This window comes from Mirounga leonina, unplaced genomic scaffold (assembly GCF_011800145.1).
Source record: "Mirounga leonina isolate KUSES-001 unplaced genomic scaffold, KU_Mleo_1.0 Mir_154, whole genome shotgun sequence".
Taxonomy (NCBI): Eukaryota; Metazoa; Chordata; class Mammalia; order Carnivora; family Phocidae; genus Mirounga; species Mirounga leonina.
In genome coordinates, this window is record NW_023270389.1 from 53,534,866 (window position 1) to 53,551,289 (window position 16,424).

At 33.9% G+C, this 16,424-nt stretch overlaps 1 protein-coding gene across 4 annotated transcripts in view; it reads right to left on the minus strand.

Annotated features, from left to right (window-relative positions):
- The window catches only part of SUCO (SUN domain containing ossification factor), an 85,682-nt gene that overhangs the window by 30,865 nt on the left and 38,393 nt on the right, over positions 1 to 16,424 (minus strand). For 2 of the 4 annotated variants that reach the window (XM_035010789.1, XM_035010788.1), the window contains exons 10-15: positions 6,361 to 6,468; positions 4,642 to 4,747; positions 2,251 to 2,271; positions 2,009 to 2,064; positions 1,427 to 1,518; positions 877 to 942 (exon numbers count right to left, since the gene is read on the minus strand). In XM_035010789.1, the coding sequence (XP_034866680.1) occupies positions 877 to 942; positions 1,427 to 1,518; positions 2,009 to 2,064; positions 2,251 to 2,271; positions 4,642 to 4,747; positions 6,361 to 6,468 (449 nt within the window). The remainder of the gene's footprint in view (positions 1 to 876; positions 943 to 1,426; positions 1,519 to 2,008; positions 2,065 to 2,250; positions 2,272 to 4,641; positions 4,748 to 6,360; positions 6,469 to 16,424) is intronic. The other 2 variants (XM_035010791.1, XM_035010790.1) reach the window with 1 other exon arrangement.

Genomic DNA, 16,424 nt, shown 5'->3' on the forward strand with positions numbered 1-16,424 from the left:
GAGACTGGGATTGAAGCAACTCAACTCACTAAGGGCAACAAGGGAAAGGCACAAGAAATTGGTCATTGATTTTACAAAGATTTACTTTTATTATAATCAATCATTAATCTCCAAATAAAAACAAAACTCCCTCCAGTATTTTATGTTCTTTATGAATAACCAAAAATAACCACCATTAAAATATACCTACCTGAATTATAACAATAAAAATTAAGTGTCGGTTGGTAATGGTCTTTCTAAGAGTCTCCTTAGCCAGCTTACCACTAGGTTCAGAATTTAATAGGCTGGCATGACAAAAACTAAACTACTAGTATCTTAGTCATTATTTCTTTAGTTTACAAAGAGTGTATTATTATTATTGTCCTGCTCGAGAATCATTATTATGAGTAAGAACAGCCTTTATATTTGTAATTAATTAGGAAACTAACCACATCCATAGATCAACGATTTCTTGTTTGCTAAGATTTCACTGATGCCTACTACCTCTGAACTACCATTCGAATTCCCTTCCCACTTAGAATGACTACCCAGATACTTCTACTCATATGGTCTGGAGCTCTTTAATAATTCTTTCCCAAAGTAAATTTATAGCCTATTCTTCTAAAGAATCTGCTTAAAAATATAAGCACTTAGTTAGGGTAGAAGAACCAACTTGTGCTTGCATTTTTTCCTCTCCTCTTTCTTTTCATTCACCCCTCCTATTTTATCCCTAAGGAAATACATTTCAATGCTAGTATCTTTGATTTCAACTCAAGTTAAACATTGGGAGGAGGAGCTTCCCAAACCATATACCACAACAAAATATCCACATATGTCAGGGGGAAAAAAAGGTTGGGAAATATTTTAATAGTGTCTAGAAAAATCCCAAATACTCACTTGTAGCAGAACCAAGAAGATTTTTTGAGGATTTATCCTCCACAGTATTATAATCCAACGGATAATCTGTTTAAAGAGAAAATGAAGGTAATTACACTGTGAACTACCTTCAGTAATATGTTTAAAAGCTCAAATTATGTCCTGTCGAAGTCAGCTGTCATTTAAAGCATATTTTATAATAAATATTCACTATACACCTAAAATATGTTCACAAAAAGAAAATGAGATTCAGAAGCCATTTATCAAACAGATGTTTTAAGCCAAGGAAAATAATTCCACTGCTTACCAGAATTTTAATCACATTTATGAGACTTTATTAAGTTTTCCATGTACTTTACCAACCCCTGCTAAATGTCTTCATTTCACTTATAGGAAAATTAAGGAAGTGAAAAATTCTCTTTTTCAGGCTATGATTTAAGATCTCTTAAAACAAGGACTTAATAAAGTAGAAATGGAGGGTGTCATAAAACCTTCTCCTATCCCTTCAGGCTATTAGACTTTAAAAAACAAAAAAATATACATAATAGTCACATGTCTTAAAGTCACTTACCATAGTCCTCATCAAATAATTCTTGACGTTCTGACTGATACTGGGAATCAGCAATCTCTTCATATTCTTCGACCATGCTAGTGCCAAATACCCTATTAACAACAATTGCATTAAAGACTTTCAAAATAAAACTAAATTGTTAAGACTCATCTCTTCATAATACATGACAAAATACATTAACTTTGGTCATTTTTTTGAGGGCCATTAGCTTTTGGACTCCAAAATAATGACTGTTTCTTACACTGTAGTCATCCATCCACTGTTTCCCTTAAAATTTTATCTATTTAAGGTATTTAAAATTTGACGGCCAGTTTTATCAGTCTAAGAATTTTCCATATACTATCATCACAGCAAAACAGCAAGCAAGCTAGGCCAGACCCACATAATGGTTATTTTTTCTTAGAGCTAATTTTTACGTTTTTCTAAAACGGATTCAAGGACAAGAAGGGCTTAAGAGCTTATGTTTCTATAGTATTAACTTCACATAGGAGAAAATTATTTCTTCACTTTAAATATGCTGGGATTTTTGTGTATCACTTTAAAAAAAAAATCACTCAATAAATGTCTGTTGTTCGGTATTACCTTATAAGGCTTAATGGACAAAAGTGCTCTGATCCAAAATGTGATACCAACTCTACCTAAAGAATAAAAGCACAGCGCACATGAGATTATCTAACAAAATATGCAGTTTCTTTCATTATAACATTTCTAAAAATAAAGTCCTCATTTCCCCAAAAATCAATAATTGTAAAGTTTTGCTTTTTTGCCATGCAGTAATATGCCATGCCCTGTTATTCAATATTGCAAAAGAGAAGGTTGCTAACCTTTATGTACTTGATGAACATCTGAAGCAAGAGAAAGGAAAAGAAAAAGAAATCAGTTCCAAAGTCTGGATAACATGCCATAAGCAACATTTAATATTTGTAAATTATATTGTTTAACTATAGAAAGCAATGTACTGTGATGGATAACATTGTAGTACTCTTATTTCTTTGCAGAAATCAAATCAGTGATTTAAATTTTTACCATCACAGCTAGAAAGTATAATCTAACTGTAATGAAATTAACTTTAAGGTTAAGCTGAATAACCTAAAATTCATTGCTGCTGTTTTATTTATCTGTCAGGGATAAAAACATTCTAAAAGTAATAAAGAGTATCTAGAAACAACCTGTGTCTTATATTAATTCAATTATTATAGATATGTATCATGTATATACCTATATATAGATACATATGTGGATATACACATGTACATACATATTGATAAAAAGATTAACTAGCATAATATAAAACAGCATTTATTCTTGTACCATACTGTATACAAATTTTTTTAGGGAAAGCATGAATTTTTTTGGATGCTATGTTATTTCAAGTATAACTTACAGAACTAAAAGATATATATCAATCCACTTTTAAAATATAGGCTATTAAAAGTAGACCGTATATCTGGGTTTAGTTTTGGGATAAGGAAAACCCACGTAAATTTATATATTTATCGATATTAGAATTAGAATTAAATGTTTTTTGCTTTTAGAATGCTACCAAAAAGAACTTTTTAGAATAGTCATCATCAAGATGCTCTATAGTGTCCCACCATAAGAAGAACCAAGTAGGAAATGACACTTTTTATACCACCAATAAATTATGTTCTGCCATTATTAATAAAGTAGATGGTATAAAGAATAATTCTTGGAACTATTTCATTAACAGGTGGGTTGCCTTAATTGTAAAATTAATTGTACCACCTGCCAAATAATTTATAAAATTTTTCCTTATCACAGTGTAGAAACTGCTATATAAAAAGGTCATTAAACAATTGTTTAAAAGAAATGGAAAGGGCGCCTGGGTGGCTCAGTTGGTTAAGCGACTGCCTTCGGCTCAGGTCATGATCCTGGAGTCCCTGGATCGAGTCCCGCATCGGGCTCCCTGCTCGGCAGGGAGTCTGCTTCTCTCTCTGACCCTCCCCCCTCTCATGTGCTCTCTCTCATTCTCTCTCTCTCAAATAAATAAATAAAATCTTTAAAAAAAAAATAAAAATAAATAAAAATAAAAAAAAAAAGAAATGGAAAATATACCTTCATTTTTCTGAACACTGCTGAACCATTAACTGAGAATATCAACTGTATTTTAAAAATAGAATTTAGCATTTTTATATTGAGACTAGGAATACTACAAGTTTACCCATTCATAGAAGCCAATTTAATACATGCTTAAAAAAGACAGACAGTAAAATCCCTGAGGACGATCAGGTAGCTATAAGTCCTCACATTTAAAGAAGAAAAGACAGAAATCAGAGCTGCTATTATTCCAAAACACAGTGGTACTTTAAGGTGTGCTATTATTTTAAAGAAAAAAAGAGGGGAGGAGAGGAGTAGGAAATTCCTGTATTTTGTCTAAAATCCAATTCAAGAGTAATAATTCTACTTTGGTAGATAATTCATTCTCTACATTGGTGGAGGAAGCAGCAGAAATACTGAATAAAAGTGTTTAAAAGTTTACTTGAAATTGGTATTTGGACAAAGAATATTTCACTTGAATATACAACAGAAAAGGCAAAAGATGTAAGACAAATAACTGGATATTAAAATTAAAACGATCTAAGAACCAGATTCTAATAAAAAAATCAGACCTGCTTTAAAGACTTCAGTGACTAACAATGATTTGGACTTTGAAATACAGAAAGACATGATACTATGAAGATGACATTTTACATTAAGACTCAAAAAAATATTAAGACATAATTTGAAATTTCAGGGATGCCTGGGTGGCTCAGTCAGTTAAGTGTCTGTCTTAGGCTCAGGTCATGATCCTGGCCAGAGTCCTGGGATCGGGTCCTGCATCAGGCTCCCTGCTCAGCGGGAGGCCTGCTTCTCCCTCTGCCTGCCGCTCCCCCTGCTTGTGTCCTCTCTTTCTCTTTCTCTCTCTCCCCCTCTCTCTGAGAAAATAAATAAAATTTTTTTAAAAATTTGAAATTTCATCAGAGCTGCAAATATCAAAACGATTAGCCTAACTTTCCAGTTATACAAAAGGAAATGTATTAATATTTGTTCATAAAATAATAAATGCAAGTGAGAATCATTTTATCAAAAAGAACATTGCATTAAATTTCCTCTTAAGTTTTATGATTTCTAAAAAGGTGGGGTGAGGTATAAAAACGTATGAATAATAGGTATGTTTTCATTATAAAACATAGTCCTGTAGCTATAAACATTACCTTCACATATTTTGCATACATCTGTTCATCTAAAGGGAAACTCTGGACATTCCTCTCATCTCTACCATGAAAAGTACCCAGCTTAATCCACTTATTTGTGGGATATCTAGGAAATATAAATATAAACATTCTTTTTAAAATTTATAAACCACATATTGAGAGGTTCCATCACATCTTCAAAATATATCCTGTTTAATTTTTTCCTCTCCAGGTGCACACACTCACTTAACATAGTTTAAATAGTAAAATATTGAGTTGAAGAAATGCATTTTCTTTTCCAACTAAACTGTGACAAGTTCCTCTTTATAGGAAAGAATATCTTGCAAAACTCACACCATTATCAAAGAGAAAACAACTAAAGGAGAAGACAAAAAGTAGGACCAAAGTGGCTTCTTGGGCTTCCAAGTAAACTGGAGGTTTTAAAACAGAGTAGCCAAGAGATTGTTTTGGAAGCAGGTACTACTCTTCATGTACTAAGAAGTGTGTGATGATATAAAATAAAAATAAAAGTGCTGGTGGAAAGGGAAACAGAAAAAATCCTTTACCATTAGACTAGAATTTCACAGATCTTACATAGCTGTTTCCCCATCTTTAAAAGAAAATCAAACATAAAAGCCTTAAAGTATTATTTTTGTTTACTACAGTGTTTTAAAAATACCTCAAAGTAATGGAGTGCTATTAAAACAAAAAAACACTTTACTTGTTAAAGCTGGGTATGTCCACTTGACATGTAAGAAAATAACAGCTTAGAGAAAAAGAAGTGATCTGAGCAAGGTTATTAGGTGAAAAATGGATGGAATTCAAGAGGTCTTGAGAATTAATTTCAATAACTGCATATATGCAGTGCAGAGTGTGAGGTGGGAGAAGAGCATGAGAAACCATTAATGATCAACAACAGAAGAATGGTTAAATAAATAACAGCACTCTACATGCCACATCAGAGACACTCAAAAAGTATTTATTGAATGAGTAAACACCTCCAGTGGGGGAAAAATATAAACCATTCATTAAAAATGTATACTTAATGTAGAGAATTACTGAATCAATATGTTGTACACCTGAAACTAATGTAACATCGTATGTTAATTATACTCAAAAATTTTTAAATGGTGTTTAAAAGGCAAAAGGATATTATCAGGATATAAGCAGTAAAAGCTGATTTTTTTAAATAGAATTAGTAAATATATGAATATACAGAAAAGCCTGGAAGGAATATATTACAATGCTAATAAGTTATCTTTGATTGAATGGATTGTGATTCTTTATCAAATTCCTTATGTTAATTCTTTCATAATCACACACACATAACAAAGTTTTAAATTATACTTTAACAAAAATATACCTCATGATATATAAAATGAAGTATTCATGAAAGTTTTTACTAACTTTTTAAAGAAATGTTTGGCAGCAACAGAGCATAATAATTAAAAATAAGGACAGATCTAGGTTTGAATTCTGATTCTCCAATTCACAAATTATGTGACCTTTCCTTGTCTGTTTCCTCACCTTATAAAGGAATAATATCATATGATTATAAACACTATATGATTTAATGAAAGTAAGTTGATTAGCAAGTGCCTAATACTACCGTATTATTATATTCTTACAAATTGATATATTAAAATAAAAAATAAAATGAAGTTTTAAAAAGTGACCCATCTTAAAATTTTTATTCTGGAGATCCAACATAAACTTGTAGAAAGCAGCTTTAGCATTTACCTGTCACTGATAGAAACCAGGAAGTCTTTAGGAGTTGAAGAAAATAATTCATAATTTGCAATATCAAGCTGTTTTACTTGAATTGGTTCACAAAGTTCAATAACAAACCTTTAAAAAGAACACAAGACAATTACTGAGATAAGCAAACCAAAATAATAGTTCATATTAAACATAAACGGTTTGCATAAACTAGACTTCCATTAAGTCACTCATTATTTCCCAAGCATATTATTAGTTGGGGGGGTGGGATAACTATAATAACGCAAGATATTGCTTTTGTCCTACAATATTTTTTTAAAGGTTCTTTTTTTAATTCTTGGAGAAGGAATGACCTCACTAAGGAAAGCTAGCAAAAATGTAAAGTGACTAGTCTAGAGGGCAATTTGGCATATACATGGTCTCAAAGGGTACCACAGTCTTTGATTTAACAATACACTTTTAGAAATTTATCCTAAGGACATATAGGATAAATTTTCACCCTTGTATATACATTGTAATATAGCAAGGCACAGTTTATAAGAGCAGGGAGAAATAGTCAACCTACATATTTATTAGCATAGACGATTCAAGTATGGTCCACCCAAACAATGAAATACCAACAGGCATTAAAAATTTTATTAGAAACTATACATTCCGGGGCACCTGGGTGGCTCAGTCCGTTAAGCATCTGCCTTCAGCTCAGGTCATGATCTCAGGTTCCTGCTCAGCGGGGAGACTGCCTGTCCCTCTCCTTCTGCCCCTCCTCCCTGCTTGTGCTCTGTCTCTCTCTCAAATAAAATCTTAAAAAAAAAAAAAACTATACATTCCATTTATATAAAAATCTAGAAAATGTAAAGTAATTTATAGTAATAGAAAACAGATCTGTAATTGCTGTAGGGGCACAGGAGTTAGGAAGGAAAAGGAGGATGAAAAACATTTTAGGAAGGTGGATATGTTCATTATCTTTATTGTGGTGATAGTTTCATAGATGTATAAATGTCAAATATTATGAAACTGTACGTTTTGACATGTTGCAGCTTATTTTACATGTGTGTATATATATTTTTATGTCAATTATGCCTCAATAAAGCTATTCTATAAAAATGATGCCAGAGACCTATATTTATGGACACAGAAAAATGCCATAAAACATTTTCTTAGGAAGAATTACAAATATGGTGCCATGTGTGTAAAATAAAACTGCACACAGCGTGGCATTTGGGGAAAAAAAATACTCATATCAAAAACTAATGATGTAATGTATGGTGATTAACATAACATAATAAAATTTTAAAAATGTAAAATAATAACAAAAAAATACTCATGACATCTAGCACTCTAATCAATACTTTCAAAAAGTAATTACTATACCAATATCTTGACAAATAAATCAAGAGCATTAAAATTAACATATTGTGTTTAATTTATGAGAGCAAAAGAACCAAGTTCTAGCAGATGGCAAAAACAATCAGGTTTCAGAGAAAAGCTCATAAAGAGAAGCAAACTAACATTTGCTGAATGCCTACTCTGGGTCAGATACTATGTTAGATGATTTACATCCACTCTTTGACTTAATTCGTACAACCAAACTGCAAAGAACATTATCTCCATTTTATAAAACAATTCAATAAACATTAATTGGTTACTTCACATTCTCCTCGTCTGCCTTTTAATAAGAGGCCCCCTCCCACCACCACCCCAAATGTAGCTAGCTTATGGCCACACCTCAAAGACTGTGCTTCTCAGTCTTGGCTGTGTTATTTAGTTTGGGGTGAAGAAGGGCTGTGAACAGAAGTGTCAAGTGCAACTTCCAGGTCAAGCCCTTAAAAGGGAGCTGCTACTTCTCCATTTGCTTTCTCCCACCTTACAGGTTGGAAAGAGAATGTGGTAGGAATAAATCGTTTCAGCAATGCAGGCAGGGACAACACCTTAGAGGAGCCAAAGGAACATGACAGAAAGTGTGTGGGTCCTTTAAGTGTTCTATCTATCTGGCTCCAAAGCTTAAACATATCCCATACCACCAAAACACCTTTGGGGGAGGGAACTAAAGAAAATCGAACTCAGACTTTGCTTGTTATTAACAACAAAGAAAATAAATCTAAAAGAGCATTAAGAAGAAAATAAAATGCTAATTCTCCCACACCTTTCTTTTGCATACAATGTTCTCCATTTCTAAGACATGAGCTATATATCAGAAAAAATGAGCTTTCAAACAAATGTATTACCAGGTATAAAAAGTGAATTCAATGTGATGAGCACTGCGTGTTATACGCAACTGATGAATTATCGAACTCTACATCTGAAACCAATGATGTACTGTATGTTGGTTAATTGAATTTAAATTAAAAAAACACGAAAAAAAAAAGGGAATTCACCAAGATTTAACAATTCTAAAACTTGTATGCACCTAATAAATAGTCTCATAATATATAAAATATAAGCAGGTATGTAATTATTCCTCAGTTAGTTGATTTTAAAATGCTCTTTCAGGGTGCCTGGGTGGCTCAGTTGGTTAAGCGACTGCCTTCAGCTCAGGTCATGATCCTGGAGTCCCGGGATCAAGTCCCACATCGGGCTCCCTGCTCAGCGGGGGGTCTGCTTCTCCCTCTGATCCTCTTCCCTCTCGTGCTGTCTCTCATTCTCTCCCAAATAAATAAAATCTTAAAATAAAATAAAATAAAATAAAATGCTCTTTCATTTTTTTTGCCTCATTTTTTATGTTTTCCTAGAAGCAAAGAATATTCTATGCAAATTAATAGAACTACATATAAAAGTTGACAAATCCAATTTTAATATGCTTCTTTTTAATTATTTATAAGTCAGGAATTTTAAAAGATCAGACAGAGATCTAAACACAAGAGTAGCGTGATGAAACACCATGTATCAAAATTTAGTTGATACAATTAGGAAGGGAATTTATAACCTTAATGTGTATATCTGAAAAAAAATTAAGTTCAATAGGCTGAAGTTAAAGAAAATATAAGATAATAAAGTTTCAAGCAGAAATCCACAAAACAAAAAAAAGACGTGATAGAGGGAATCAATAAAGTCAAACTGGTCTGTGGAGAGAAGACATAAATTAAAATATTAGGAATTTTTAAAAAAATCATTAAAACAATAAAAGAATACTACCAACAACTTTATTACAAAAACTCTGAAAATGGATTAAAGACAAATTCCTAGAAAAATATTATTTACTAAAACTAACTCAAGAACAGTAAACCTAGTCTTATAACTACTCCTTTTTTTAAATTTTATTATGTTAATCACCACACATTACATCATTAGTTTTTGATGTCGTGTTCCATGATTCATTGTTAGCGTGTAACACCCAGTGCTCCATACAATACGTGCCCTTTTTAATACCCATCACCAGGCTAACCCATCCCCCCACACCTCTCCCCTCTAGAACCCTCAGTTTGTTTCTCAGAGTCCATAGTCTCATGTTCATCTCTCCCTCCGATTTCCTCCCCTTCATTTTTCCCTTCCTACTTTTTTTTTTTTAACATATAATGTATTATTTGTTTCAGAGGTACAGGTCTGTGATTCATCAGTCTTACACAATTCACAGTGCTCACCATACCACATAACCTCTACTGTACGACCCAGCAATTGCACTACTGGGTATTTACCCCAAAGATACAAATGTAGTGATCCGAAGGGGTACGTGCACCCCAATGTTTATAGCAGCAATGTTCACAATACCAAACTATGGAAAGAGCCAAGATGTCCATCAACAGATGAATGGATAAAGAAGATGTGGTATATATATACAATGGAATATTATGCAGCTATCAAAAAACCCTATTTCTTTTAAAAGTAGTTTAAAAACATTCCCATCTACTCACACCAGTACAAAACAGTACATGCTCAAGCTTATTTATAAGTAATACTGTCTGCCATAGCAAAAGATTAAAACACCAAATATCCACCATCAGAAGTCTAGTTGAATACTGGTAAAACCATATAATGAAATTTTATACAGCTATCAAAAAGAATGAAAAAGTTTTCTATGAACAAAATAGAAAGATGACCAGATCATGATCCCAAGGTCCCGGGATTGAGCCCTACATCAGGCTCCTTGCACAGCGGGGAGCCTGTTTCTGCCCTGCCTGATGCTCCCCCTGCTTGCTTTTACTCTCTCCCTCTCTGTGTGTCAAATAAGTAAATAAAATCTTAAAAAAGAAAGAAAGGATGAAAGATGACCAGATATTGTTAAGTTAAAATTCAACTCTAGGTGAAAAATAGTGTGTATAATATACTAAGTTCTGTGAAAAGAGGGAGATCAATAAAAATTTACATTTACATTTGCATAAAGAAACTAAAAAGATAACTAAAAATTTAACACTGAATAAGATGGATGACAGAGATTAGAAGAATATCTCTCACTGTAACTCCCCTACCCTTTTGAAATACCTTTTTGGGTTTGAACCATGTGAACGTATTAGTTTTTAAATTATACCCTTAAAAGAAAATTAGTATCTTCCCATAGGCCCAGATGGTTTTCTAACTAAGTTCCAAACTTAGAAGATACCTAATGGTACAAGATTAGAAGCAATACCTCCAAAATAAGGAATAAGATGACACTGACTACTATCACTGTTTCTATTCACGATTTTCTCAGGGACCTTGCCAGCATGTAATGACAAAAAGAAAGCAAAATACAATGAAAAGGATTAAAATTTTTTTTAAAAAGAAAAATTTGTAGGGAAGCTATAATTTTCTACATAGCAATCCCAAAGAAAATCTACGTATTATTAGAAAAAGAATATAAAAAGATAGCTGGATATAAGATTCGTTTAAAAAAAACTAGACATCTATATACAACAATGTAATTGTAAATACAATGTAATTTTTTTAAAAATTTTATTTTATTATGTTAGTCACCATACATTACATCATTAGTTTTGATGTAGTGTTCCATGATTCACTGTTTGCGTATAACACCCAATGCTCCATGCAATGTGCCCTCCTTAATACTCATCACCAGGCTAACCCATCCCCCCACCCTAAAATGTAATTTTTTTAAAGATTTATTTGAGAGAGAGAGAGCACGTGCACATGAGTGTGAGCAGGGGGAGGGGCAGTGGGAGAGGAGAGAGAATCCACAAGCAGACTCCTCAGCTGAGCGCAGAGCCCAAAATCAAGAGCTGGCCACTAACTGACTGAGCCACCCAGGCACCCCAAACCCAGCTAGTATTCTTATGACTGTTGTTCTAAATTCTTGTTCAGATACACTCCTTGTTAACTGTTTTGAGCAAATCCCTGGCTGTGATTTCCTTTTGTCTAGGTTTCTGTCTTTTGCATATTATGAAAGCTTGTAATGTTTCCTGTTCCTGAGAGTAATGCTCTATTAAGAAGGGGTCATACACTGTCTGGGGCCTGGCACTTCAGGAAGTGTTTGTGGTGTATGCTGTGTGCACTCTGCTGCTGTGTTTGGCTGCTCTTTCCCACAGGTCAGTCCTCTGCAGAGTTCCTTCTTGCTTGCAGTGGGGAGTGCTTGGACCTTTAACTAGGTGTGTGCTTTGATTTGTTTGGTAAGATAAGCCTGATTTAAAAAAAAATTATCTAACAGAAAAATGGGGAGGGAAGAATGAATCCCTCCTACACACCATATAGAAAAAATTCCACTGGGATCAAAAACCTAAAGGTGAAAGGCAAATTTTCTCTAGAATTTAAAAATTTAAGCTATCTTTTTTTTTTTTTAATGTCGGAGAGAGCGGACATTTTTATTCAGTAGTTCCACACTTTACCTCTGATTTACAATATACCTTTATCATAAAGTTTCCTTATAAGCATGGGTTTGTTTTTGTACTCCCTGTTCTGTTCCACTTTTCAGTTTATCACCACCTGCAGTAACACCACACTTTCATTAGCTTTATGGATCACAGTATCAGGAAGGGCAAGTTTTTGCATCATATTCTTCAGGACCATCTTGGCTATTCTTCTGCTTCTGCTTTTTCCTTATTAATCCCAGACTTAGCCTGTTGAATTCCCCAAATGTCATGTCGAATTTTGTTTGGAATTTTACTGAATATTCAGATGACTCAGATATTGAGTTTTCTTATGTATAAATAGGACATATCCTTTTGTCTTTTAATGTCTTTCAATAAGATTATTTTTAAAAATTTTCATGAAAGTAATATATATCTTGTTAAATTCATTTCTGAGCAGCTATTTATTTGTTGCAATTGTAAATATATTTTAAAAAATTGTATTTTGTTGGGACGCCTGGGTGGCTCAGTCAGTTAAGCAGCAAGTCTTGATTTCAGCTCAGGTCATGATCTCAGGGTCCTGGGATTGAACCCTACATTGGGCTCCGTGCTAAGTGGGGAGTCTGCTCTCTCCCTCTGTCCTCGCCCCACTCCCCTGTGCCTTCTCTTTCTCGCTCTCAAATAAATTAATTAAAAAAAAATACTAGGTGGGCTTGAAAAAGCATAGAAGACACCAGAGAAACCTTTGTTGCAAAGATAAAAGACCTAAAAAACTAGTCAGGCCGAAAAAAATGCTACAAATGAGATGCTGCAAAACTGACTGAATGTAATCACAATGAGGATGGAAGAAACAGAAGAACAAACAGGTGATAACAGAAGATAAAATTATGGAAAATAATGAAGACGAAAAGAAGGAAAGAAAACTAGCAGATCATGAATACAGACTTAGGGAACTCAGCAATTCCATGAAGCACAATAATATCCGTAACATAGGAGTCCCAGAAGAAGAAGAGCAGGAAAGAGGAGCAGAAGGTTTATTTGAAGAAATTACAGCTCAGAACTTTCCTAATCTGGGGAAGGAAACGTATTCAAGTCCAAGAGGAAAAGAGAACTCCCCTCAAAACCAACAGAAACAGGTCAACACCAGACATATCACAGTGAAACTTGCAAAATACAAAGAGAAAGAGAGAATTCTGACAGCACCTAGGGACAAAAGGTCCTTAACCTACAATGGTAGACACATAAGGTTAGCAGCAGACCTGTCCACAGAAACTTGGCAGGCCAGAAGAAAGTAGCATATATTCAACGTGCTAAATAGGAAAAATATGTAGCCAAGAATACTCTATCCAGTAAGGTTGTCATTCAGAATAGAAGCAGAGATGAAGAGTTTCCAAGACAAGCAAAAACTAAAGGAGTTCATGAACACTAGACTAGCTCTGCAGGAAATATTAAAGGGGACCCTTTGAGCAGGAGAGACCAAAAAGCAACAGAGACTATAAAGGAGCAGAGATAATCCACAGGAACAGCGACTTTACAGGTAATACAATGGCACTAAATTCATATCAATAATTACTCTGAATGTAAATGGACTCAATGCTCCAATCAAAAGACACAGGCTATCTGAATGGATTTAAAAAAAAAAAAAAGACCCATCAATATGCTGCTTACAAGAGACTCATTTTATACCCAAAGAAACCTCCAGATTAAAAGTGAAGGGGTGGAGAACCATCTATCATGCTAATGGACATCAAAAGAAAACTGGAGTATCCATACTTACATCAGACAAACTAGATTTTAAACCAAACACTGTAATAAGAGATGGAGAAGGGCATTATATCATAATAAAGAAGTCTATCCAACTAGAAGATCTAACATCTGTAAATATTTATGCCCCCATCGTGAGAGCAGCCAAGTATATAAATCAATTAATAACAAACTTAAACTCATTGATAATAATACAATACACTATAGTAGGGGACTTGAACACCCCCACTTACAGCAATGGACAGATCATCTAAGCAAAAGATCAACAAGGAAACAATGGCTTTGATTGACACAGTGGATCAGCTGGACTTAATAGATACATTCAGAACATTTAATGCTAAGGTAGCATAATACACATTCTTCTCAAGCGCACATGGAACATTCTCCGAATACATCACTTACTGGGTCACAAATCAGGTCTTAACCAGTACATAAAGATTGAGGTCATACCATGTGTATTTTCAGACCACGACATTATGAAACTTGAAGTCAACCACAAGAAGAAATTTGGAAAAGACCACCAATACATGAAGGTTAAATAACATCCTACTAAAGAATGAATGGGTTAGCCAGGAAATTAAAGAAAAAATTTTAAAAATACATGGAAGCAAATTGAAATGAAAACACAACAGTCCAAAACCTTTGGGATGCAGCAAAGTCGGTCGGTCATGAGAGGGAAGTATATAGCAATACAGGACTTCCACAAGAAGCAAGAAAACTCTCAAATATACAACCTAACCTTACACCAAAAGGAGCTGGAAAAAGAACAGCAAAGAAAGCCTAAAACCAGCAGGAGAAGGAAAATAATAAAGATTAGAGCAGAAATAAATGATACAGAAATTTTAAAAAATAGTAGAACAGATCAACGAAACTAGGAGCTGGTTCTTTGAAAGAATTAACAAAGTTCATAAAGCCTTGCCCAGACTTATCAAAAAGAAAAGAGAAGGGACCCAAATAAATAAAATCAGGAATGAAAGAGGAGAGATCACAAACCACTGCAGAAATATAATTAAAAGAGATTATGACCAATTACATAACAACAAATTGGGCAATCTGGAAGAAATGCATAAATTCCTAGAAACATACAAACCCCCAAAACTGAACCAGAAGAAATAGAAAACTTGAAGAGACACATAACCAGCAAAGAAACTGAATCAATAATCAAAAATCAACAAACAAGAGTCCAGGGCCAGATGGATTCCCAGGGGTTAATTCTACCAACCATTTAAAGAAGAGTTAATATCAATTCTTCTAAAACTGTTCCAAAAAAATAGCAATGGAAGGAAACCTTCCAAACTTATTCTACGAAGCCAACATTACCTTGATTCCAAAACCAGACAGAGACCCCACTAAAAAGGAGAATTACAGAACAATATCCCTGATGAACATGGATGTAAAAATTCTCAACAAGATACTAGCAAATCAAATCCTACATTAAAAGAATTATTCACCATGATCAAGTGGGATTTATTCCTGGGCTGCAAGGGTGGTTCAATAACCACAAATCAATCAATATCATATGCCACATTAATAAAAGAAAGGATAAGAACCATATGATCTTCTCAAAGATCTTCTTAAAAATCTCAAAGATTCCACCCCAAAAATTGCTAGAACTGATACATGAATTCAGCAAAGTTGCAAGATATAAAATCAATGTACAGAAATCTGTTTCATTTCTATACACCAACAATAATGAAGCAGCAGAAGGAGAAATCAAGGAGCTGATTTCATTTACAACTGCACCAAAGACCATAAGATACCTAGGAATAAACTTAACCAAAGAGGTAAAAGATCTGTACTCTAAAAGCTATAGCACACTTATGAAAAAAATTGAAGAAGACACAAAGAAATGGAAAAATATTAGATGCTCATGGATTGGAAGAGTAAATACTGCTAAAGTATCTATACTACCCAAAGCAATCTATACATTCAATGCAAACCCTATCAAAATAATACCAGCATTTTTCAGAGCTAGAACAAACAATTCTAAAATTTGGATAGAACCAGAAAAGACCCCAAATAGCCAAAGTAATATTGAAAAAGAAAAGCAAAGCAGGAGGCATCACAATTCTGGACTTCAAGCTGCGTTACAAAGTTGTAATCATCAAGGCAGTGTGGTACTGGCACAAAAACAGGACACACAGATCAATGGAACAGAACAGAGAACCCAGAAATGGACCCACAACTATCTGGTCAACTAATCTTTGACAAAGTAGGAAAGCATATCCATTGAAAAAAAAAACAGTCTCTTCAACAAATGGTGCTGGGAAAACTGGACAGCAATATGCAGAAGATTAAAACTGGACCACTTTCTTACACCACACACAAAAATAAATTCAAAATGGATGAAAGACCTAAATGTGAAACATGAAACCATCAAAATCCTAGAGAACACAGGCAATAACCTCTTTGACCTTGGCTGTAGCAACTTTTTACTAGACATGTTGCCAGAGGCAAGAGAAACAACAGCAAAACTGAACTATTGGGACTTCATCAAGATAAAAAGCTTCTGCATAGCAAAGGAAACAATCAACAAAACTAAAAGGCAGCCTATGGAATGGGAGAAGATACCTGCAAATGAAGTATCAGATAAAGGTTTAGTATCCA